This window comes from Peromyscus californicus, unplaced genomic scaffold (genome assembly GCF_007827085.1).
Source record: "Peromyscus californicus insignis strain IS unplaced genomic scaffold, ASM782708v3 Scaffold_4__1_contigs__length_199733344, whole genome shotgun sequence".
In the NCBI taxonomy this organism is placed as follows: domain Eukaryota; kingdom Metazoa; phylum Chordata; class Mammalia; order Rodentia; family Cricetidae; genus Peromyscus; species Peromyscus californicus.
Genome location: NW_026294562.1, coordinates 119,335,797 through 119,359,882, shown reverse-complemented (window position 1 = coordinate 119,359,882; position 24,086 = coordinate 119,335,797). Strand labels below are relative to the sequence as shown.

Below are 24,086 nucleotides of genomic sequence, written 5' to 3'. Positions count from 1 at the left end.
GGTCCCATTTGTCGTGGCCACATGGTCTCTGCTCTGGTACCGTTGGGTCTCGTGTTCCCCTTTCAGGGTTCTCAGGGGCATCCTTCCTGTGTTATTATGTGTATTCCCCATGGCCAGTGATTCTGTCATTCCATATTGCTGCTTTGTGGCTTTTGACCTCTCTGTTCTAGGAATGCTCTTTGTGTCCTCTTGTCAGTAGTCAACATTAAAAAACTAACATTTTCCTGGATTTATCTATTTATATATTTTTATATATTTTCTCATTTTATAGCCTATATTTGAACATTTTATGGTGTACAAAAACATCCATTTGGATTTTAGTGTAGTCTCTTTCTACAGTGTTATCGGGGATTTCCAAACCCTGTTGTTCACTGGTATATCCAAGTACCTAACATGTGGTATGTGGCAGATATTCAAAAATGTTTGCTGAATGAGAGCATGAGCGATTACCCATTTCATCTTCCATGGTTTGCCTTTTTTTGTGTGTATCATTTAAAAATCTCTTCTTCACTGATGCCACACTGATTCCTCAGTATGTCATTCTAAATTTTAGTCTTTTCTTTTTCCCAGCAAACTCATCCTGCACCCTGTGTGGCTCTGTGGAAAGGAAATGAATGGGCTTCCCGGCAGCCTCTGTTTCTCATTAGATAGCACTCAGGCAGCTTTACCTCTGGGGCCTCGGGTTTTCTGCCTTCATTTAAAAAAGTGCTAGAGATGATTTTCAGTACCTCTCAGGGCTGCTGGAGCTGTTCAGATAAGCTGAGGTGCTTGTTTAGTTATGAGCCAGAATGCGATGAGCTCTGATAATGTGGGCACTGCCTCCCCCACTTTCCTTACAGTGAGCCTCAGGAGGAGGATACCTCCTTTCTCTGCCACTTCTCCAAGTACACATGGACACCCCATGATGGGCTCCCTCCAGCCTCTTCTCCCCTTCCCCCTCCCAGTTTGGTCTTTTCCTCACAGTCTGGGGGTCTGGCTAAGCCAGGCAGCGGATGCCTCTGTTTTACAATCTGTCACGGACCTCTGAGTGGATGCAGGCGAGCCTTTGAGCAGGGACAGTGTTTCTCCTTCTGAACAATTAGATACTTTCCTGTAGACCAGATCTGCCTTAGAGTAGGACCAGGGACTGGCTTTCTCCAAAGGAGGTTTGTGACTCACTCACACTGTAGAGCCTCCAGTCTACAGCCAAGAGTTCTGGTGGTTCTCAGCGGTGATGAGCGGCTTGCTAGGCACGGGGCAGGCTTGCAGGAACTGCCAGACATCCTCCAGGTATAAGATGTAACTATAATCACCCTGAATTACACGCCACCAGCAGCTTCCAAAAGGAAAGCTGTTGCATGTTGGAGGCTATATTCAGCGTCTGGGTCCAGCTGTGTGTGCTGCCTTCTGGAGTCCTGTTCCGAGAAGGGGGTAACACAGCTGTTCAGGTCCACTGTGGACTTGGGATGTTACTTTGCAGTGTGGTGTCCTGCAGTCGGTCCTTCACACTGGTGTGAGACTGGTTGTCATTTTCAATCTGACCTGGGTGAGGTGTAGTGGCATTGCCCCTTGGGCAGGGCGTCTAAGCCAGGTGTGCCTACTCATTTCCCTGAAGCCTCTTTCCTATCACGTGTTCAGTCTCTGCATTGGCTACTGTTAAAGTGTTTTTATTGTTTGAAAATTTCATACATGCATACAATGTGTTTTTGACCACTTCCTCTCCTCTGATTCCTCCCCTACCCCCTCACCATGATTCCCTCCCAGTTATTTTTAAACCCACCGAGTTTTTCCATTACTGCGATTAAATACATGACACGAAACAGCTTGAGGGAGAAGAGGTTTATTTTGGCTTGTGGTTGGAGGAGAAAGTCCATCATGGTGGGGAGACAGGGCGGCAGGAGGCTGATGCTGCCTGCTCACATCTGGGTGCAGCCAGAAGCCGAGGGAGGTGAGTCTGTTGTTCGGTTCCGGACCTCTAGCTACAGCAGGATGCTTCTCACACTCAGGGCAGGTCTTCTCTTAGTGAATTCTCTTTGGAAACACCCTTACTAACTATCACATTCAAAGGTGCTCCACTAGTGTTCTACTGTTCCTTTGAATGGTGTGTGTGTGTGTGTGTGTGTGTGTGTGTGTGTGTGTGTGTGTGTGTGATCATGTATGTTCAAATATGTGGAGGCCAGAGGTGCTTTCCTCATCCACTCTGAACTTCATTTTCATTACATGTTATTGAGAGACAACATCTCTCAGTGAACCTGGAGCTCACTAATTTTCCTGACTGGCTGGTCCACAAGCCCCAGGGATCCTCCGGCCTCTGCCTCCTCAAGGCTAGAATTATAGGTACCCCTCACCAGGCCCAGCTTTTACGTGAGTACTGGGAATCCAACTTGAGTCTCCATGTTTGTGTGGCAAGTACTTTATAGACGAAGTCGCCTTCCCACCCTCACACTAGAGTGTCTCAATCCAATAAAACTGACAATTCAGATTAATGATCAGTCTTGAACCCTAAACCTCAATTTGGTAAGTAGAGTGTTGCAGACCCCCTCCCTCTTAGATCGGTGAGATTCTTTTCTTCCATAACTTTTAGAGAAGTAGCAGCCACTCCTGAGCCCCATTGAACAGTGCTATTCAATACAAGATAGCCCACAGCCCACACGTATAACCATCAATATTCCAGGAGCTGTGTTAAACAAATCCAGGGAGACAGACATCCAGACAGACATCAATGTCAGTTTCGATTTTTATTGGCCCCACTACATCCAAATGTTATTTTGACATCTAACCAACATGACAGCTCCAAATGATTTATATTTCTTTGCTCTTTTTTTGACATATTGTTTGGAAATCAAGTCTTCATTTTATGCCCTGAGTTCATCTTAATGAAGATTGGTTACATTCTGAATGCTTGATTGCCAAGTGTGCATAGTGAATGCTGTGTGGGCTGCTTGGCAAGAGAGGGCATGTTCATTTCCCAACCTGTTCTCCCCATCACTTAGACCACAACCAGCTATTCCCCACGTCTCCTCTCAGTAGAAGATGATCTCTGTATAGAGTTTAATCTTTACCACAGTGCTTTGATTGTGCAGCAGTCCCTCACGGTCTCGTACATTTGAATACTTGTTTCTCAGTTGGAATTTCTGTTTGGGGGTGGTGGTGGTTGTAGAACTTTAGTGGATTCTCACAAGGACGAGTGGGTCTTAGTGGTTTGGTTTTGAGGTCCTGCTTCCTGTCAGTTCTCTCTGCTTCCGGTTTTGTTGGCCATTGAAAGATCTTAGCCGAGCCCTTTGCCCACCATGGGACTGCCCTACCATGCATTCTCATCTACTGTGATGGGCCGTGCCCTTTAAACTGTGAGTCACAGTGAGCACTTGCTTCCTTAGGTTGCTCCTGGTGAGGTGTGTAGTTACAGCAATAAGCAAAGAAGCCGATGTGTTTATATTCCAGGCAGCCTCGGCGCCTCTGGGCTAGGAAGTTGCACATCCGGGTCAGATGTCTCTTACAGGTACGGTACCGGCAGAGGAAACAGAACAACCACATATAAGCAGCACTTAAGGAGATTCCACTACATCCCCAACATCCCTCTGACACTAAAAGTAAAGTGAGGCTTTGCGATGCAAATTCAGGGAAGGAGCTGAAAGACATGCCCTGGGAAACCACAGAGGAGGAAGTGGGAGGGAAAAGCCGAGGGACCTAGAGGACAGAGCAGGAGACCAAAGAGTTCAACTCCAGAACCGCAGAAGGGGAAAGGGAAATGGAGGGAGCTGAGGCAACTGACGGAGACAGAGGGGTCGGCAGAACGTTGACTGGAGTGTGGAGAAAGACTCGAAAGGTCCCACTGGGTGGCGGGCAGGAATGAGGAGATGTGGACTGAGACGTACGTTTAGACTGGAGGAAGAGGAAGAAGTTGTGAAGATGAAGAAGAGACGTCTCACCGTATCACTTAAAATTCTGGGTTTAACAAAGCCTTATGGGACACACGAGCAAACATCATGCCCACACATATGAAGAGAAGCCACGCAACAGGACCTCTCATGAGGTTGTCTGGTGTCGGATGCATCAGGTAAGAACTTTAAATTGGTGATTAGAAATACATTTAAAAATTCCAGAAAGAGAAATAACTTTCAGTAGAAAAACAATTTAGATTGATGGTGGGCCCTTCTTTCACAGTTCTTGATTCTAGAAAATGGTGAAATTACTACATGTCTTTCTCTCTCTACATGGAAAGATCTGTGTTCACCATTTCCTCACGATTTTTACCTATTGTGCTAAAGAATTTATTGACTAATCTGCCATTCCCCCTAAAGGGCTTTGTTTATCTAATATTAAATATGCATGCACATACATATAATCCTAGGGAAAATTGATTTTACTACACATATGTCTATTCACAAAATAATTCATGTGATATGATGTTTAAAGGAAGGCAGCAGTCATTGCTCTTCTGTTGCTGTGGTAAAATACACTAGCAAAAGTAACACGGGAGGAAAGGGGTTGTTTTGGCCCATAGGTCCAGAGCAGATAAAACATGGTGGGGGAGGCTCGGCAGCAGGGTAGTGAGGCCAGGCCAGCCCGTCACACTGCATCCACAGTCTGGAAGTAGAAAGTGAACAGTGAACAGGAAAGGAGACCAGGCTATCAAACCTCAAATCCCCCCTCCAGTGACATACTTCCTCCGGCAAGGCTCCACCTCTAAAGACTCCACAAATTCCCAAACAGCACCATCATCTGGGGACCAAGTGTTCAAACCCAGGAGCATTTTCAAACCACAGCGTGACCATATACATTTGTGGAGTGCTCAACTTGTACAGCCAAACATGTGGCGGCCCGGGAGCCATGATCTAATGCTTGCTCATGTACCCACCACGGGTCATTAAGAGGAAGGAGTGTTGTCAGCTGGAGTTGGTGCCCTTTTCTTACTGAGTCCTTCTCTGTTTTGAAGTAACCATAGCAAAAGGTAAAGGTTGTGTGGTCATTCCTTTGCTTGTCGTTAGAGTTTAGCCACTTGTGTGTGTTTATAATAATATATTATTTGGTGTTATCCTGTTTTGGATTCTGTGCACATGAAATCATACTGTTTCAGCCCTGCTCAGTGTTGTGGTGTTAAGTTTTATCTCTAGTGACGTGTGAAGCTGAGCTCATTCACTTCACTGTTCTGTTGTCCTCTGGGTTATGAATACACCGCAGCGCATTGATCCATCCTGCCCTCGGTGGCTTCTTTCTATAGTGTTTGATTCTTTTATTCCAGAGTTCTTCCTCCTAAGAGGATGATTGATACGTGATTTTCATTCTTACGTCACTTGTATCTGATTTTGATAGCAAAATTTTGATAATGTCACAAAATGAATAACTGGGTGTTCCTTTTACTCAACTCTGAAAGGATTTTTTTTTTTTAAAAATGGGAATTATTTCTGTTTTGAAGGCTTTGTGGTACTTACTCTAAAATCCATGTGACTCTGTTGTTTTCTTCGTGGGAAGAATGTTAAATATTCCTTTCTTCCTTCCTTCCTGGTCAGTTTTTATTTACAGTTTTCTCCACATGTCGTATGGAGTGGGATAATTTTTTTCATACCCCATGTTCTGAAATATTATTTTATTATGGCTCATTTTCCTCTCTTAGTTGTTGGTGCCATGAATTCACCTCTGAGTATTACTGGTCCCTTAGCTGATTTCCCTGCCTCTGTCACTCATCCCACCTTCCATCTATAATCATTTCACTTCTTAATGCCTACCCCTTAGACTTCTGAAGGAGAATGTGGATTTCATGGCCTGCTGTCCACTCCACTTCAGGATCCTGATGGTTCAAGATGTCCTCGTCTTTCCACTCCTTTTATATCCTGTGCTCCAGCTATGCGGGACTGTGTTCTAGCTATGCAGGACTGTGCTCCAGCTATTCAGGGCTGTGCTCCAGCTATGCAGGACTGTGCTCCAGCTATTCAGGACTGTGCTCCAGCTATGCAGGACTGTGCTCCAGCTATTCAGGACTGTGCTCCAGCTATTCAGGGCTGTGCTCCAGCTATTCAGGGCTGTGCTCCAGCTATTCGGGGCTGTGCTCCAGCTATTCAGGACTGTGCTCCAGCTATTCAGGATTGTGCTCCAGCTATTCGGGGCTGTGCTCCAGCTATTCAGGACTGTGCTCCAGCTATTCAGGGCTGTGCTCCAGCTATTCAGGACGGTGCTCCAGCTGCGCAGGGCTGTGCTCCAGCTATTCAGGACGGTGCTCCAGCTATGCAGGACAGTGCTCCAGCTATGCAGGACAGTGCTCCAGCTGTACAGGACTGTGCTCCATTCATCCAGCTTACCCTTTTCTCTCCAGCCTCCTACCTTTGCTCATGTCTTTGAGAAGGTTCTGTTTCTCTACTTTTCTGGGTGATTTCTACTTGTCTTCTACATCTCTCCTTGGTGGCCACTGCCTCTGTCACACCCTCACATGCCACTGAATTGTCCTGCCCTTTCCTCTGTGGTATGACTTGTATCATGTGACTTCATAATCTACTGTTTGCTTGGCTCTCAGTCCACACTCAGGCCCAGATGGTGAGCAGTCTGAGAGCATGGCGTGTGGTGTTTGCTCTCACGGATAGCACAGCATCTGCAGTGGAAAGTACTTGGTGCATGCTTGCATTAACTCGCAAATTAAAAACTTGCTTTTGGAACTCTAGGATCTCAATAAGCATAGCATTGATCATCTGCGTGGCCCCACTTGGCTTAAGGAGCTCTCCCCTGGGAATTATAGAGGCGCAGCAACTGTGGGAAGTGGAATGGCTGTCAGTCCATTTTACCAATGAGACGCTAGAGAGCTTAAGAGGACATATGATTTTTCAAAACATGCAAGCTGCCTCCTCAGGAACACACAACCATCCTGGAGGCAGCAAGGGCAAGCTACCCAGGAGCTCTGCGACCTCACCTCCTTAGCTAGAAGTTAACTTCATACTTGTCATTGACCCTAGTGTGGCTGCATCTCAGAGACCTTTGACACAGGCAGGATCTCTATGTATTTCTCTCCTGGGCCTGATTTTGGTTGATGAAAATTCAGTGACTCATGTCAAAACGTACCATTAGTTTTCTTTTTATTTTGCTTGGTTTTTCTTCAGTGGATTAAAAAAAAAATTGGCATCAATATTACTTTAGTAATTAAAAAGCACAGTGTCGAAACATTACTCTACCTCCATCTTCTTACCTGCCTGTCTGCCTGGGGTGCTGCTGAGTCAGCCTGGCTTTGTTTTCCTTGTTTGGTGATGTCGGAAAAAGTCCTGGGGATATGAACTGATGAGTGGCGACCCGACCCATATGCCCACTCTCTTGCGGAGCTGGCTTGGGCTTGCAGACTACCCTGGCCCTTTGTGAACCTGTCTTTCCATCACTAATTGCAACAGATGTCTAGTATCTCCACATGGGTCTAGTTTACGAATGTGGCTTTCCATGTATCTGGACCATAGACTTAAATGAATGCAATGTTTATTTGGGCTTTAAAATGAAGTGACAATTTCACATCAAAACGAATACAGCATAGTATGATTCTGTTTCAAAGACCCAAGAGAAATTTAATTACATTATTAAGAAATTAAAAATTATACTTTAAAAGTGTATCAATTGATATCCAGAAATGTATATTACCTCTGACATATAATTTGATCAAGGACTATAGTTAGTATTCTCCCCCCCCCTTATTTTGGTTAAACAGAATATATAATGTAACATAGTACCCTTTTAACCAAGGATGTAGTAGTACATTGCTGATTTAGAGCCCCAAGTGACTTTCTGGCCATTGGTCTACAAAGGTGGATGTTTGTATCTTATTATGAAAGCATCACATTTTATCTTCAGGAAGTCCTTTATTTTCTATGCTAAACTTCAAGATTTTGGGGTTCATGGGACTTAGAGTGTTCCCGTTCATACCCGGAGCACAGACACCCTGAGTCTAAGCCTTGTCTCCCTTCTGTTCTTGCTAAAGAATGCTCTGGAAGGCTGGAGCATTCAGTTTTGGCGGTTCCTCTGCATACTTCCTGTCTTGAAAACTTAGAAAAACAAACCAGCTTGTAGTGAATATAAGTGATTTTTAGAGTATGTACAAACAGCCGGTTTCTGTCTCTTCCTTCTTTTGGGAGACTTGCTTCACTTTGAAAGCTTGCATGGTTTCAGCCACACAGACGTGTTGTTTCCTGAAAGCAATAAAGCTGTAGGACTGAGGAAGGCCTAGAATAAACATGAATATGTCCCCAGTGGGTTTCTGGATGTTGTCAGGTTGGGATGGGAGGTGTCTCATTGCCAAAGAGAATAGCTACAATGCTTTTTTTTTTTTTTTTGCTACTGAATTAACACAGATTCATGCATGAGTGTTATGTGAGGGTTATGTGCAGGTTTGCATGACACTCAGTAATGGTCACCCATGTTGGCAAGAAAGAGCACCATGTGTGGGTGATGACTCAGTTTTCAAGGAACTGCTTGGCATGCCTTACACGCATGTGCTGTCATGAGGGTGTGACCAGCGCCAGGCTGTGCTTCACCAGGCAGAGGTACAGCAGGTGTGGCAGACTGTTGAGGGTTTGAGGAGCAGGAAGCCAAACTTAGGCTGTCCTGATGCTGTGGAGCTACATGGGCCATGGGTCGAAGGGCCTCTGGTGCTGTAGATAGAGCCAACTACAAAGCTTATTGCCTTGTGGGAACCTAACCAGCTTCCCACAGAGCCTAGGCACACTGGGATCTCCAAGGAAAATGGCAAGATACACCTATCAGTTTAGAGACTCAGACAAATAGGTGATTCCCTAGGGACTTCCAACTTACCTTGGCCTTGACCACCCTAGGCACAGCTGCCATTGGGTGTCAATGTCTGTCCCCCAACACTTCCTTTCCTGTGTGACTTGACAGGCATTTGACCTCTGACTCTAAACTCTGAAGGACTGTGACTCTTACCTGCTTCGTTCATTGTTTGAATGCCTAAACCTCAGCTTTAGAAACAGCACTGGACACATGCAAGACACCCCATGAACGTTTATTTACTATGTCTCCTTGGGAGACAGAGTCTTATTCTGTAGCTCATGTTGGCCTCAGGCTCATACTTATCCTCCTGCCTCAGTGTCCCAAGTGCTGGCATCATAGGTGTGAGCCACCACAAGAGGTTATAATGAGTATCTGTTGATTGAGTGATGTACCAGGCCCTGTAAACCCCAAGACTTGGATACTCCTTCCTTTTGGGACTCACTCTCTCATCACTTTAATAAAATAAAATAGGTATTTGTACTTCACTTAAAAGGCAGAGATGCCTTGCCTCTGCCAGAGAGATGGTAAGGAGTGTCTGTGGTAAAGAGGTTGTGGGAAAATACAAGTTTCACTTTAGGGTCAAAGTGCAGATTCCAGGACCAAGAGCCAGTGTTTTCCTTCAGCATGGAATTCATGTCGGGACATATGTACGGTTTCTCCTCAGTTTGCCATTCCGTCTGTAGAATGGTTCCCCTTCACACATCATTCCTTCCAGGGCCTGCAGCATGGTCTCTCTTCGTATTGCATTCCTGCCAGGGCCTGGAGAGTGGTCTCCTTCACACAGCTGTCCTGCCAGGGCCTGGAGAGTGGTCTCCTTCACACAGCTGTCCTGCCAGGGCCTGGAGAGTGGTCTCCTTCACACAGCTGTCCTGCCAGGGCCTGGAGAGTGGTCTCCTTCACACAGCTGTCCTGCCAGGGCCTGGAGAGTGGTCTCCTTCACACATCATTCCTGCCAGGGCCTGGAGAGTGGTCTCCTTCACACAGCTGTCCTGCCAGGGCCTGGAGAGTGGTCTCCTTCACACAGCTGTCCTGCCAGGGCCTGGAGAGTGGTCTCCTTCACACAGCTGTCCTGCCAGGGCCTGGAGAGTGGTCTCCTTCACACAGCTGTCCTGCCAGGGCCTGGAGAGTGGTCTCCTTCACACAGCTGTCCTGCCAGGGCCTAGAGAGTGGTCTCCTTCACACAGCATTCCTTCCAGGGCCTGGAGAGTGGTGTCCTTCACACAGCTGTCCTGCCAGGGCCTGGAGAGTGGTGTCCTTCACACAGCTGTCCTGCCAGGGCCTGGAGAGTGGTGTCCTTCACACAGCTGTCCTGCCAGGGCCTGGAGAGTGGTGTCCTTCAGCACAGGCACAGAATTCCTGCTCAGCCCCCTGTAGTGTTTCACCTCAGCACAGAACTCCTGTCTCTTGTCAGGGGGTTGCAGTGATTCTAGGGCTGGAACGAAGGGAACCCCTGGTCCCCTCACTTTTGCTAGCACTCTCCCTGAGTAGTTTTCTCCCCCAACCCATAGTCCCTTCTCCACTGACTTCCTGGGCGGGTTGTTGTCTCTCTCACTTGGGGCGACGGGGCCAGGAAGGGTAAGAATAGAGAGAGGAAGAGTGGAACCAGGGGTTTAGATCTCCACCTGACGTATTTCTTCGGTAAAGGAGCCCTGCTCACCGGGTGCCATGTTCAATTTCCTGAGGTATTTTAAGGGAGACCCACTTTTTTGTGGCATTTTGCAAATGGCAGCTGTTTCCAAAAGGGCCAGCTTACTTCAAGGGCTTGAGAAATGGACTCTTCATTAACATTGTGGAGGGCAGACCCCAGGACAAGAAGATCGGGTTGTGTGTTGGCAGGCAGGCTTTCCTTTTGGAATAACAGGTGAGTGTTAAAATAATCCTCACGCTGTGCCAGGGGCCTCCTGTAGCAGAGGGAGCGTGTGCAGACAGTGGCCGCAGGGGCTCTGTGCTGGGGTGGCAGTGGCTGGGGCTGGCTTCTGGGAAAGAACTACATTGTCAGAGAAGCATGTATGAAGCCTGGTGCTGAGCACTGGAGGCTCAAAGAGGTTGAGGAGTAAGGAGACCCCATTTTCAACCCTTCTCCTTTCAGGAAACTGAAAGGCACGTGTTTCAGCAAGATCTTTTTATTGACTGCTCAGAGTCCTGATTGTCAGGGCTGATGAAGGATGTGTGTGTGTGTGTGTGTGTGTGTGTGTGTGTGTGTGTGTGTGTGTGTGTGTGTGACAGAGAGAGAGAGAGAGAGAGAGAGAGAGCAAGAGAGAGAGAGAGAGAGAGAGAGAGAGAGAGAGAGAGAGCAAGAGAGAGAGAGAGAGAGAGGAGGGAGGTGTGGGTATGGTGAATGGCATTTAGGTTTAGGCTGAGGTTGTACCTAGATGTTGTTTAAGATATTAGACCTTATAGTGCAGCTTCCTCTATATCAGAAGATAAGATTCCTTGATGGTAAATAGAGATGTGGAATACTAAATTCCTAATTAATTTTTGTATTTGAGACAGGGTTTTGCTATGTAACCCAGGATGGCCTCAAACTCAGATCCTCCTGCCTCAGCTTCTCAGGTGCTGGGTACAGGCATGTGTCACCATGCCTGGTCCTAGAGTTAATTTGTAAAAAAAATCAGGAAAAAAAATGTGAAAACTCCCCTTTGTCAGCCTCTACCTCCCAACTTTGCCAAAGCAAATGTGTTTTATATTTCATCAGGAAGTTTCAGACACCAAATACTTAAATGTCTCAGCATGATGAAATCCTGCTTAAAAACCAAATTTATCTGGAAGGTTTCTTTTTTAACCTTCATTTCAGGTTCAAGAAACAAGAAGCACATTGTGGTTTCTGGAAGAAAGATGTGGCGATACTGAGTCTGAGTACTGTTAGTCACTTTAATTTTTCTTTCTGGGCCTTAAAAGGTACAAACCTGTAAAGTCCCTTGTGCCATCCTGGCCAGGAGGCTCAATGGCCAGAGGTCCCCAGAGAGTGGTTCTTGCTGACTTGGTGCTGGCTGTGAGCCTGGGATTCTCTCTGCTGTCCCTGCACATTTCTGAATTTGTGGCATGCCATCATTTAGGGTGACTCCACCAGCAGGAATGTCCCCTCCATCCAGAAGAAGAGGTCTCCCCTGCAGAGTGTGGTTGCCATGGTTAGAAACTGGCCCATGTACGCATACTGCTCCCGACAGCAACTTTGAAAGACCTCCTCAGATCCCTGGCATCACAGGCAGAGTTCCTCTGTCGTGGCTTAGGCTCTGTCTTCTTGGCATTCAACCTTGCTCCAGTCAGACTCGGGAATGATGGAATCTCAGTTCTTCCATCTAGCATCATACCCCACCCCCCTTGCCACCTTTATCTCCAGATGTGAGCACTGGATGATGTATTTCTTGATTCACTGGTGCCCATCATGGAGACTATACCAGGGTAGATCCTTTGTGGGCCTGGAGACGGGCTAAGGTCCAGGCTTCAGCCTGTGCCGTCTCAGGGCGTGTGTTGGTGACAAGGACGCTGATGGAGAGCATGCCTCGCATTTGGGCGGAAGTGAAACAAGGAGGAAGCGATGCATACACACAGATGGAGCTGGGATTCAAAACAGTCCTGACAGGCCGGGGTGATGAGCCAGATGGAAAGAGGATGTGAACAACAGGAAGTTGGACAGTCCAGTCTCAGCCCAGAGTGCAGGGACGCGGTTTCACATGGTTCAGCAGCAGCCCATGGGAAAAAGCCTTGGGGGCCTTCACCGACCATGGTTCTGTAAGTTTGTGATGTGGTGCTTGGCTGAGCTCACACTCTGGAGAGAGATGAGTATCCCACCTACAGGGCCCAGGCCGAGCCAGCAATGTTCAAATTGGCTTGCTGAATCTCAGTGGCAATCACACCGTGTTCTCTTGAACTGCTGACTGCTTGATTTTGGAGGTACCCTAGGTCCTGTTTTCTGTGGTAGGACTACCCTCTTCTCTACCACAGCTCTCTCGTCTGAGGATATCATCCTGAAAGACAGAAAACAAAAATCCACCCAAAGTGATTTTTCCTGCTCTGCTCTTCAGTCAGCACAATATTGCTGGCATAAAAGGCATGGGGTATAAATCCTACACACCAGTTCTCCAGGAGGCACCAGCTGGGTGTCCTCTATTTAATTCTGGAACTTTCTCCCTGAAGATATCATCAGACCCACTAGGTTAAGGGTGCAGTCCTACAAAACTGCTCTCCGACTTCAGATCTGATACGCGTGACAAGTGTCACGTGTCCACGTGGGCAGTGAGCCAGGCTTCCTCTAACAGAACCCTCCTTGGGATTGCTAATTGGATAGAGCGGCTCATGGAACTTTGGGAAATACTTCCCTCATGTTTGCCAATCTTTTTTTTAAATCAAGAATTCAATTAAGAGCCACACTTGGTGGCACATGAATGTAATCCTAACGCTGGGATCTAGGGGTACAGGCAGGAGGATCACCACAAGTTTGAGGCCAGCCTGATCTATAAAGCAAGTTCTGGGCCAGCTGGAGCTACAACATGAGGTCCTGTCTTAAACAAACAAGTCAAGTAAACAAATACACAAAAAAGAATACAATGAAGGATACAAGTGAGCAGTCAGAGGAGGCGAAACAGGAGAAGTCAGAGATGGTCCTAAGGGCAAGGATAAATGGACTCCAACCCAGAAGCCTCCCTGAGCCCCGTCCTGAGTTTTTGCGGAGATTTCATTATGTGGACATAGTTAATGGTGTCTCTGATGTCAACTGTACCTTCAGTTTCTCCCCATTCCTAAGTGGCTGGAATGAGATGGAAGGTTCAATCATCCTACCTCGTGGCTGGTCCCAACCAGCTCTGTCTTAGTTAGGGTTTTCATTGCTGTGACGAAACACGATGACCAAAAGCAAGTTGGGGAGGAAAGGGTTTATTTGGCTTATACTTCAGCATTGGTGTTCATCACTGAAGGAAGTCAGGGCAGGAACTCAAACAGGGCAGGATCTCAGAGGCAGGAGCTGATACACAGGCCACGGAGGGGTGCTGCTTACTGGCTTGCTTTTCCATGGATTGCTCAGTCCACCTTCTTATAGAACCCAGGACCAGCAGCCCAAGGATGGCAACACTCACCATGGGCTGGGCCCTCCCCCATTGATCACTAAATGAGAAAATGCTTTACAGCTGGATTTCAGGAGGCATTTCTTCAGCTGAGGCTCTGTCCTCTGATGACTCTAGCTTGTGTCAAGTTGACACACAAAACAAGCTAGTATAAGCTCCTACTTGAGGTTTTCCAAGAGTCTGTCTAGAGTTGGGGCATCAGAAGATGTGTTTTCTATAACCACAGAATTTATAACAGTCTTAGGAGTCTTGTATAGAAACTGTAGTCAAAGACCAAATGTATATCCTTTCACAATTTTACAATGTTCAAAACCTTTCTTGGTCCTTTACAGGGTACAGGTGGAGGCTTACAGCAGCATCTACTTCTTGGTGGGCTGTATGTATTTCTTCCTGTTAAGAGTTACAGCCTTCAGCTGGGGTGGGGGTGGGGGACCCAGCTGTATCCCCAAGTCTCACATTCATAGTCCCCAGAGCTCATCTGGATTCCTCCTGCCTCTGTCCCTGGTGACTCAGCAGCTGTGGACAGTGGCTGGTGCGGATGATGCATTTTGGCAGCTCCTTTCTCTGGCCCTGGCTCTATGCCCTGGGAAGCTCTCACACTTCCTATCTGGCCTCTCTCCCTGGCCTTGCCTCCGACTCTTGCTACTTGGATGCCCTGACCTCTTTGGTCTCCTCATCCCACAAGAAGCCACATGCTTAGAGTTTCTCTGACAGTTAAGTGGTCACCTCCCTTCTGGGTGGAAATGTCAGAGGCATGAGCCTTCTGAAGCCATGAGTAGATCAGACCATCTTTCCTAAAAGATGGCCCAGCTTTCCCGAGAACCTTGTTGCACACAGGCAGAGATGCAGCTCATCGGGCGCAGGATGCTGAGCAGTACACTCCTGGATCTCGGAGGTAGAAACAGCGGAGCTGTTTCCTAAATGCACAAATGTCATCAGGATGTGAATGACAGTATGTCCTTATCTCTTTGGGAACAACCCTAGAGAATGTGTTGCAATCTTTTCTTAGTTTAAAAAGCAAGATGTTGTGTCTATCTGATACTTCAGTAGCTCAGTTCTTGGCTATGAAATCAATCTAAGCTCAAGCAACAATGGCCAGGGAGGAAGCAAGATAGAGTAGAGGTGATGTTTCCTTGGGTACTGGGGTCTTTTGTCCTTTGTTAAATGGCGTTGTTTCCTATGAGACACAAGGCTAATGACACCCACTCACAGGGTAGCTGTGAGGACAAAACCAAGACTTTCTTTTTCAAAGTTTGAGATGGTTTCACTATGTAGTTCTGGCCAGCCGGAGCTCACTCTGTAGCCCAGGCTGGCATCGAACTCACAGATCTTCCCACCTCTGCCTCCTGAGTGCTGGGATTAAAGGTGTGCACCACCATGCCTAGTAAGGCTTAAAAAACAAAATAAACAAACCAAATCCTAGTTCATAGTAGATTCTCAGAAATGTGAGTGTCTCTTTTCTGCCTTCTCTTTTTTAAAAAGATATATTTGTGTCTCCTCTTCTGATTAGCTCCTTGAGCCCTGAGGGGAGGGGTTTGTACGAGCCAGGGCAGATGGATGACTCCAGGGAAACAGTGTTCTTCAGACACAACAGAACTGATGCACAAATGACCTCACAGAGACTATGGCAGCAAGAACAGGCCTGCACAGGTCCAAGCCAGTGTCAATCCCACTGGGCGAGAATAAGACCACTACCACAGTTTAAAGCCAAGTTTGAAGCAAGCTTTAATTAAATACTGGCCAAGTTGATAGATTCTCTGGCCAGGTCCATCTCTGACTTCCCAAGAAATGGCCATGAGTCATTTTTGCAAGGGCTTAAAGAGGCAAACCCCATGATTCATAGCATTTCCTATCAAGTCCAGTCATGGGCAAACATACATCTTGATGTATTTCCTGCCCATGTACTTCCTGCCTTCATCCAATCAGAGGCAAGTGTGCATCCTGACAGATTTCTGCCCCCATACCTCCCTCCCACATGTGATCAAGCATATCTGGTGCAGATGGGTCAAATAAACAGGACAAACAGGAACTTATTTGTAACTGCAAACAAAACTCTTAACCTGCAAGGTAGATTTTTCCTGTTTTGGTCTCACACCAGAAGGGGTCCCAGCACTGAGAAGGGGTAGTGGACACGAGCTCCTATCCCTAATCAAAAACCTACCCACAATTGACACCTGCCTGCAAAGGAAAAAACTAGTTTTCTCCAACCGAGTCTCACTCTGGTGTGTTAACACACCCCAGGGCAGGCCCCATGCCCAGCAGCAGGTGGCCAACACAAAACCAACTCAAAGGTATGTGTGTGGACTTTTGTCTCATGTTGTTTTGTTTGAGATAATTTTGTTTGTTATTGTGACTGGTATTTTGCTTGTATATTATGGTTTTTGACTTTGTGCTTTGTGTGTGTGTGTTTACTTTGTTTTTTTAAACAGAGTGAGAGAGAAAGAAAGGGTGTGGAGTTGGGTAGGTGGAGAGGTGTGGAGGATCTGGGAAGAGTTGGAAAGGGAAAAAGCCTCTTGAGAATATATTGTATAAATTTTTACTTCAATTAAAAATAGTAAATAAATAAATACATGAACACTCAATGATAGGCATTTATCTTTATAATAAAGTAGTGATGTTTGTATGTAAGTTAAGTTCTTCAAATGAGGGGCAAATCACCTGCAAAACAACAGAATCATTCTGTGTCATCATTGACTGTTCTAATCCTCTGTTCATCTTGGGGAGAAATAAGCAAGGAATGCAGTGTTACATTTAACATGGATGTATGTAGCTGGAGAGTTTTCTTTCCAGGTCCCGCCAACCCCCGGCAGTTCCTTAGCCCACTTATAAAATAAACATACAGATGCTTATATTATTTAAACTGCTCGGCCATTAGCTCAGGCCTATAATTGTCTAGCTCTTATTCTTATATTTAGCCCATTTCTATTAATTTATACTTTGCCACGTGGCTCTTCCTTGTCCTGGTGGCAGCTGCCATCTCCCCCTCTGCCTTCCTGTCCCTTCAATTCTCCTCTCTGTTAGTCCTGCCTATACTTCCTGTCTGTCTACTGGCCAATCAGTGTTTTATTTATTAACCAATCAGAGCAACACATTTGTCATACAGAACATCCCACAGCACTTTCCCCCCCTTTTTTTAAAAGGAAGGTTTTAACTTTAACATAGTAAAATTACAGATAACAAAACAATTATCAAGCAAGAATTACAGTTATAATATCTTGTCTATTTTTAATAACTAGTCTATTTGGCAAAATTAAAGAAGATATCCTATCTATCTTATATTTGTGAGTCTAAGGTTTTATATCTAACTTATCTTTTATCATAACTAAGGAAAATTATATCTAGCTTCAACTACATCAAAGACCTCAGAAGGATATAATATTACCTGAGAAATGGGAGAAGGATGCAAGCAACTTTCGGGAGTCTTGCAGGGTAGACAGAGACAACTAGCAGCCTGGACAGTCACCTAATGTTCCTTTGTAAAGTTGGGGCATCTGTCTTCAGCCCACAGGGCTAGAGTCTCTCGGTTACTTTTCTCAGTGTCCTATAGAATGTCTGACAGTTTCCTCTGCGAAGCAGGAACCAGAAGGACCATTTTGTCAAGCAAAGTTCAGTGGTCACCTTTCTATGGGTCCTGTATGCCCAGTTGATCAAGCAGTCCAGGCAAGAACAGTTTATTGCCCAAATGGCTATTTTTGCCAAGAAGAAGATAAACTCCATATAGAGTGTCTTCGATGCCCATCCTCCTCTCTGAAGTAAATCAGTGCTGCCAGGAACAGACATGTCTCACTGTCCAGAAAGTCTAAATTTTTAAAAATATTTTAAATGCCATATTCTGTAGGTCTTTGAAGTATTTGAAGATTACCTATCTATCTGAGATATATCTATGTATACCTAGAAGACTTAACTAACATAGCTACAAGTATGATTATCATAGATGACTAATTATTAATCTATTTTTTAATTATCCATTACAATTTTAAATGAGCTGTACAAACATAACACCTTAAACAAGAGTAGAAATATACACACAGTATAACAAAATTAACTTTAAGTTTGTATCAATAAACTAAAGTCTATACCAATGTAAAACATTTTAAACAAGTTGTTGCTCTTTAAAATAGGTTTAGCAATTTACCCTTTTATCCTATCATATCTATATCATATTCCCTTTTCTTCTTTAGAAAGAGATCACATTTATAATCAACCTGATTTAAATAAAAATATTGGTATTTCTCTGTCCCACACCAGAGGGCTCTTCTGATATGGGGCACAAGAATCTCTTCACTTTTTTTTGGGGTTGGGGGGAATTTGGGTGTCACTTCTCATACTACTTCCTGCTGGATGGGGGGCACTGTATTTTATGGGGACACAAAGAAAATTTTAGGATTATGGAGTAGTCCGTGAGGGTGTATCGTCTGAGTCAGTTGCCTTGAAATGGTTCTGGATGTTGGATCATCTGGGCCATGGTGTCATCGGAGACCTTTCAGGGGGTCTTGGCTGGTCAAACCTGATGTATCTTAATTTGGAACAAATCCATAGCCTCTGGCTTTCTGTAGAAACAAAAGCAGAGCCTCTTTTCCAAAGCAACATATCCTTATATCCAAATTTTGAAGTCAAGGCACCTTTAAAATATACATTTTGGCATAACTCAACAGTTTTTATAATCAAATGTTTTTCTTCAGTTACGAATATCAAAGAGAACATAATCTAGATTTTCTGTGTGATAGCCATCTTTACAGGCTTATTTTTTATATTACCTTGAACCTATTGCTTTAAACTGCAGCATTCTAAGACTGAAATGGCGCTGTGGCTGCTGGCTCTTCCCACTTCAGCTTCCCAACATGGCGGTGGTACATTTTCCGCCAGCTCTGGGAGCCATCAACTCTCAGAAATAGTGGGTCTATGTTTCTATCAAAGCAGCGTGTAGCCCAGAAACCTCTTATTTTGTTTTGTACTAGCAAAGGCTAAATCCACCACGCAGCTTAATGTGCCACTTGCAGAGGCCTCATTCCTGCCATACTGCAGGCCAAGCACGCACGCCAGGAACCTGCCATAGTAGCTCAAACATGCAGGTTGCCACTAACTTGAGAGAAACAACTAGGAACTGTTTTTAGCTCCGTTTTAGAATCTTTTTTTCTCAGGTTTTAGGTGGAAACTCTTGCCCCACGTTGGGCGCCATTTGTAGCTGGAGAGTTTTCTTTCCAGGTCCCGCCAACCCCCGGCAGTCCCTTAGCCCACTTATAGAATAAACATACAGATGCTTATATTATTTAAACTGCTTGGCTATTAGTTTAGGCCTATGATTGTCTAGCTCTTACTCTTATATTTAGCCCATTTCTATTAATTTATACTTTGCACGTGGCTCTTCCTTGTCCTGGTGGCAGCTGCCGTCTCTCCCTCTGCCTTCCTGTCCCTTCAATTCTCCTCTCTGTTAGTCCTGCCTATATTTCCTGTCTGTCTACTGGCCAATCAGTGTTTTATTTATTAACCAATCAGAGCAACACATTTGTCATACAGAACATCCCACAGCAGATGTACAGAACTTTCCTGTGTCTACCATACAACTGACTACTAACTACTATTAATTTGACACAATAGAGATCATTTTCTGCCATGAACTAGAAAATAATGCATTCGAAAGTTAAAAAAAATTGTTCTCTACAAAGGGTGCTGCTGAGTTGACCAGCATCACTGATTGGAAACTATACTAAAGCTCTGACAATTTAGCCTGATATTTATGCAACGTTACTTGCTGCATATTAAAAGTTCATTCTTTGTAATTAAAAAATGTGTGTATGCACACATGCATGTATGTATGCATGCATTTATTTATGCATACATGCACATATGAATGTATGATGCACATGTTTGTATGTATGTATACATGTGTCATATATGTATGGAGAACAGCCTTGAGTGTCATCCTCATGAATTCAGTTCATCTCCTTTGAGACATGGTCTGTCATTGACCTTGAGCTCACCAATTAGGCTAGACAGCTGGCTGTGTAGAGTGCAGACTCTATGGAGTTACTGTCCTCAGATTTTAAAGCAGGAGCTCTAGTGTACAGCACCAAGATGGGCCTTGCAAGGGAGAGGATGCCTCAGGAGTTTCCCTAGTTGGAGTTAAAGAAGACACAAAAATAGCTCATTAGAGCTTGGAAGGGTTTGTGATTAGTTTCCTGATACTATAGGGACACAATGGGCAGACAAATACTCTGGCTGCAGAGGGATGTGCTAATAGAGACTGGAGGAGTTTTTTGAGACAAGGTTTCTCTGTTTAGCTTTGTGCCTTTCCTGGAACTCACTTTGTAGACCAGGCTGGTCTCGAACTCACAGAGATCCGCCTGTCTCTGCCTCCCGAGTGCTGGGATTAAAGGCGTGCACCACCACTGCCGGACGAGGACAGTCCTTTTCATCACATGGGCGGGCTGCCTAGGAGCCCAGGAGAGACATGTACTCAGTGGGAAGAAAGTTGCACAGGAGGCAGGGAGTGATGGAGACAGATGAATGACCCTGGAGGCAGGCGTCTTCTCATGCACAAGCAGGTATCTGAGGTATTAGTGGAGGTCCAGAGTCAAAACTCTGATACTATTCAGATCCCACCCTGCTTCCTTCTGTGAACTAAAGTTCCTAGAAAAAAGCTAAGGATTCTGCAAGACTGACTGACTGATGAGCATTTCCTGATTGTGGAGAGTTAGAATGTTGCAGATCTAGAGCCAAATTACCTTGTGCTGTTGTTAGTCTCTTAACAGTCCTTCTGTTGCCCACTTGTGTCAGACCTGACATATCTTTAACTATCAAGCAAACCTTCCACCAACCCCAAAGCTGAGAATGGACGGCATCAGATAATAGAGCAGACATTTCACCACTTTAGGGTACTTCATCCACCTGGTATTATCACCAACAATTTGGAACATGCCTTGATTTGTGTTTTCTTGGGCTATGGTTATTCAAACTTGGCCCACAATAATACGATTATCTTTTATTTTCTTTGGGTTGACACATTTTTTAAGTATGTTTGTGTGTGTGTGTGTGTGTGTGTGTGTGTGTGTGTGTGTGTGTGTGTAAATTTAAGCAATGACTTCCAAATCTCTTTTCTGAGTTCCAGTCTTGCATGTGCAGCAGCTGCCTCAGGCTTTCTACATGCGTGGACCTTCCCAACTTACCATGAGCCAAACAGCACTATTTAGGTGCCATTCTTTCCTACAGATGGTCTTGTCTCAGGACCACCCACCACTGAGTTCCTTTCCAGGTAGCTGGTCAAGCCAGACCCCAGAGCAGTGATGAGGGGGAGGGAGAGGAAAAGAGTGGAGATCCTGGGATGTTCACGCTCTGATCCCTTCCTCTTCAGCATGTGTGGTTGGCTCCTTCTCATTGAAAGGATGATTCCAGCCCGAGGAGACACAATTTCTTGCTTGGGTTTGTTTCCACAGCTTCTAGCTAGTCTTGATGAGTCTATTTTGCCTCCTCTATCCCGTTCTCCACAGACTAGTCAGTGTTCAAATGCTCACCTGTGGTTCTCCATCCTTTTGCTGGTGGACTGCAAGGTTTTGATGGCCTGTATCTTCCTTCCTCCTGATCTCCATCACATGCCCCTCTCTTCCTGGTCCACACTGCATCCAGCCACACTGCCATCCTCTCTGTACCTCAAGTCCATTGACTTCCTTTCCAAGTGAGGGTTTTGAGTATTGCTCTTTATCTGGCCAAAATATATAATCTTGGTTTTTTTTGCATGCTACTTCTATCTCTGCTTTAGGAAGTAGACAAATATCTTTTCAGGCATGTTTTGCTGTCCTGAATTCATCTTTAAAATCCAACATCCTTTTATCTATTGCCATCTCACCCTGGGTATTTATTTTATAACACAACTTTAATTTTTTGTTTGCTTACTTATTTTTTAATGTATCTTCTCCACTAAAAAGCTAACTTCCATGATAATAGAGACCTTAACCACCATGTTTCTCATGGTTTTCACATCACTAAGAACTGTGCCAGGCATTGAGAGGTCCTGAATATACTGACTGAATGGTCAGCTGAATGGATCTCTGTTGGTGAAATTATTAAGGCCACTACACGTAGTTAAAAGGGGCGTTTATTTTGTGGGGTAACTTACAAATGAAGGGATAGGCTACAGGGTCTGGGGAAGACGTAGTGCAGTCCAGCGGTGTTCTCTGGAGAACTCTGTTGGGTCTCCCTCTAGCGTCCAGGGTCCAGGAACCAAGAGAGGGTGGCGCATCTGGATCTCGGGTCTTCAGGGCCCTCTCTGGCCCCGCCTTGTAGGCGTGACCATTACCGAAGCCTCAATGGGGGTTGGAACTTCCAGACCAAAGCTGGAATGGCTACCCACTACAGATCTCTCCATGCTTTGCTCAAGGCTGAAGATGTTCCAGCTCTGACTTAGGACTGGCTTCATGGTGATGTACATGCAAAGGCTTTTCTTATCCATTTGTAAAGTAAGAGTTTGGGCCTAGATGACTTCTAAGGGCTCTTGTGACTTTCAGAATCCTGCCTCTATGGATTCTGAAGCTAATAGAAACAAATGAGAATACGGTATTGGAGGGAGGACTCAGTGGGCAACAATGCTTATTGCCAAGGCTAACAACCTAAATTAGATCCCCAAGACCCAAGAGAGTACTGACTCCAAAATGCTGTCCTCTGAATTCCACATTCATGTTGTGGCATATGTATGCTCATTCATATACACACATACAATAATTAAAATTTAATAAAATATAGTTATTATGTTAGTTGACCTTTTGGTTCATGTTTTCCAACTTGACACAAGCTGGAGTCATTTGGGACAGGGAGCCTCAGCTGAGGATTTGCCTCCATCAGATTGGTTCCTGGGTGGGTCTGTGGGAAATTTTATTGATTGGTATATATCTACTGCTGTTTCAGCCAATAATTTCAGCTTCACAGTTGCTGGGCTGCTTCTCAGGTTTTATTTATCAATGAGACTTGGGAGGCAGAGGCTGGGGTGAAAACCTGATAGCTCAGAGAGGTTGAGGAGCATTTAGCTTACTTTGCTCTTCGCCAGTGTCTCAAACCTTAAACCTGTGAACAAATAAACCTGTGGAATGGGTTTATTTAAGCATGGATCCTTATGAAAACATACAAAGTACTGTGAGGAATGAAAAAGAAGCCTCAAAGGAAATATGGTAACATCCTTAAAAGTTGTTATTATGGGTTTCAGGGATTGTGGGTGACTTTTCCTTGTCTTTTAGAGCAGCCTGTATTTTCTAAAGTTCCTGTGATGAGCACACAGCTTGTTTGCAGTGTGGGAAAAAACTTCCCCAATCTTTCACATAAAAAAGAAAAAGATGGAATAAAGAAAGGCAAGGAAGAAGGAAGGAGTGAAAGAATGAAAGAAAATCAATCCAGAGTGTTGGAGAGGTGGAGCAGCAGTTTCCAATGCTTGCTGTTCTCCTAGGGGCCGGAGTCCAGCTCCCATCTCCATGTTAGTAACAGGGCTGACAACTGCCTGTTACGCCCTCCCCAGGGGATCTGATGCCCCTTTCTGGCCTCCTGAGGTTCCTCCATACACATGACATAACAGACAGACAGGCTCTGGAGTACCTACATAGGTGTAGCACACATTCACACAGATAGGCATCGGGCACCTATATATGAGCGGCATACATCCATACATACAGACAGGAGGCATGCACATAAGAATAAGACAAATTTGTTTTCAAAGGAAAAGAAAATCCTAAAAGCAACGGATTTGCAATCATAAAACTTGAGCAATTAAGGGTTATGTGTGCCTCTACTGCTGGAAGGTAGAACACAGAGGGAGGTGGGGGGGTGGGTGAGGGGGGTGGAGGAGAAAGGGCCATGCGTGCCAGTTGGGAATATCCCAGTCTGAAGCATCCCAGCACTGACGTCTGATGTGCCTCACCTTGCTCCTTGCTCAGAGGCCACTTCTCTCTTCTTGGTAGGAGAGTGTTTATAGTGGGCTCTTTTTGGACACTTAGAGAATCCTTCTCAGTGTCTCCTTTGTGACCAAATGACCTTGCCTTTCAGGCCACAGCAGAGAAGTCTCCTGGAGCCTACTTCCTTCCTGAGTTTGCACTCTCCCCTCAGGGAAGCTTCCTTGAAGACACCACCGGGGAACAGTTCCTCACGTATCGCTATGATGACCAGGTAAGGACACTATAAAGAGACCCATCGCGGGCTCTGCCTCTCCTGTCCCAGAAATGCTGGCAAAGGCCTGGGAGAGGCTCAGTGTGGAAGAGTGCTCGCTTGCTGTGCGAGCATGAGAACTTGAGTTCGGCTCCAGCAGCGTCCACACAGAAA

At 45.4% G+C, this 24,086-nt stretch overlaps 1 protein-coding gene across 4 annotated transcripts in view; it reads left to right on the top strand.

The window, feature by feature from the left end:
- Adamtsl3 (ADAMTS like 3) overlaps window positions 1-24,086 on the top strand; it is a 296,131-nt gene that overhangs the window by 22,233 nt on the left and 249,812 nt on the right. For all 4 annotated transcript variants that reach the window (XR_008212849.1, XM_052712357.1, XM_052712358.1 and 1 more), the window contains exon 3: window positions 23,814-23,933. Coding sequence is in view for 3 of the 4 variants with exons in the window: in XM_052712357.1 (XP_052568317.1) it covers window positions 23,814-23,933 (120 nt within the window). In the remaining variant the exon portion in view is untranslated. The remainder of the gene's footprint in view (window positions 1-23,813; window positions 23,934-24,086) is intronic.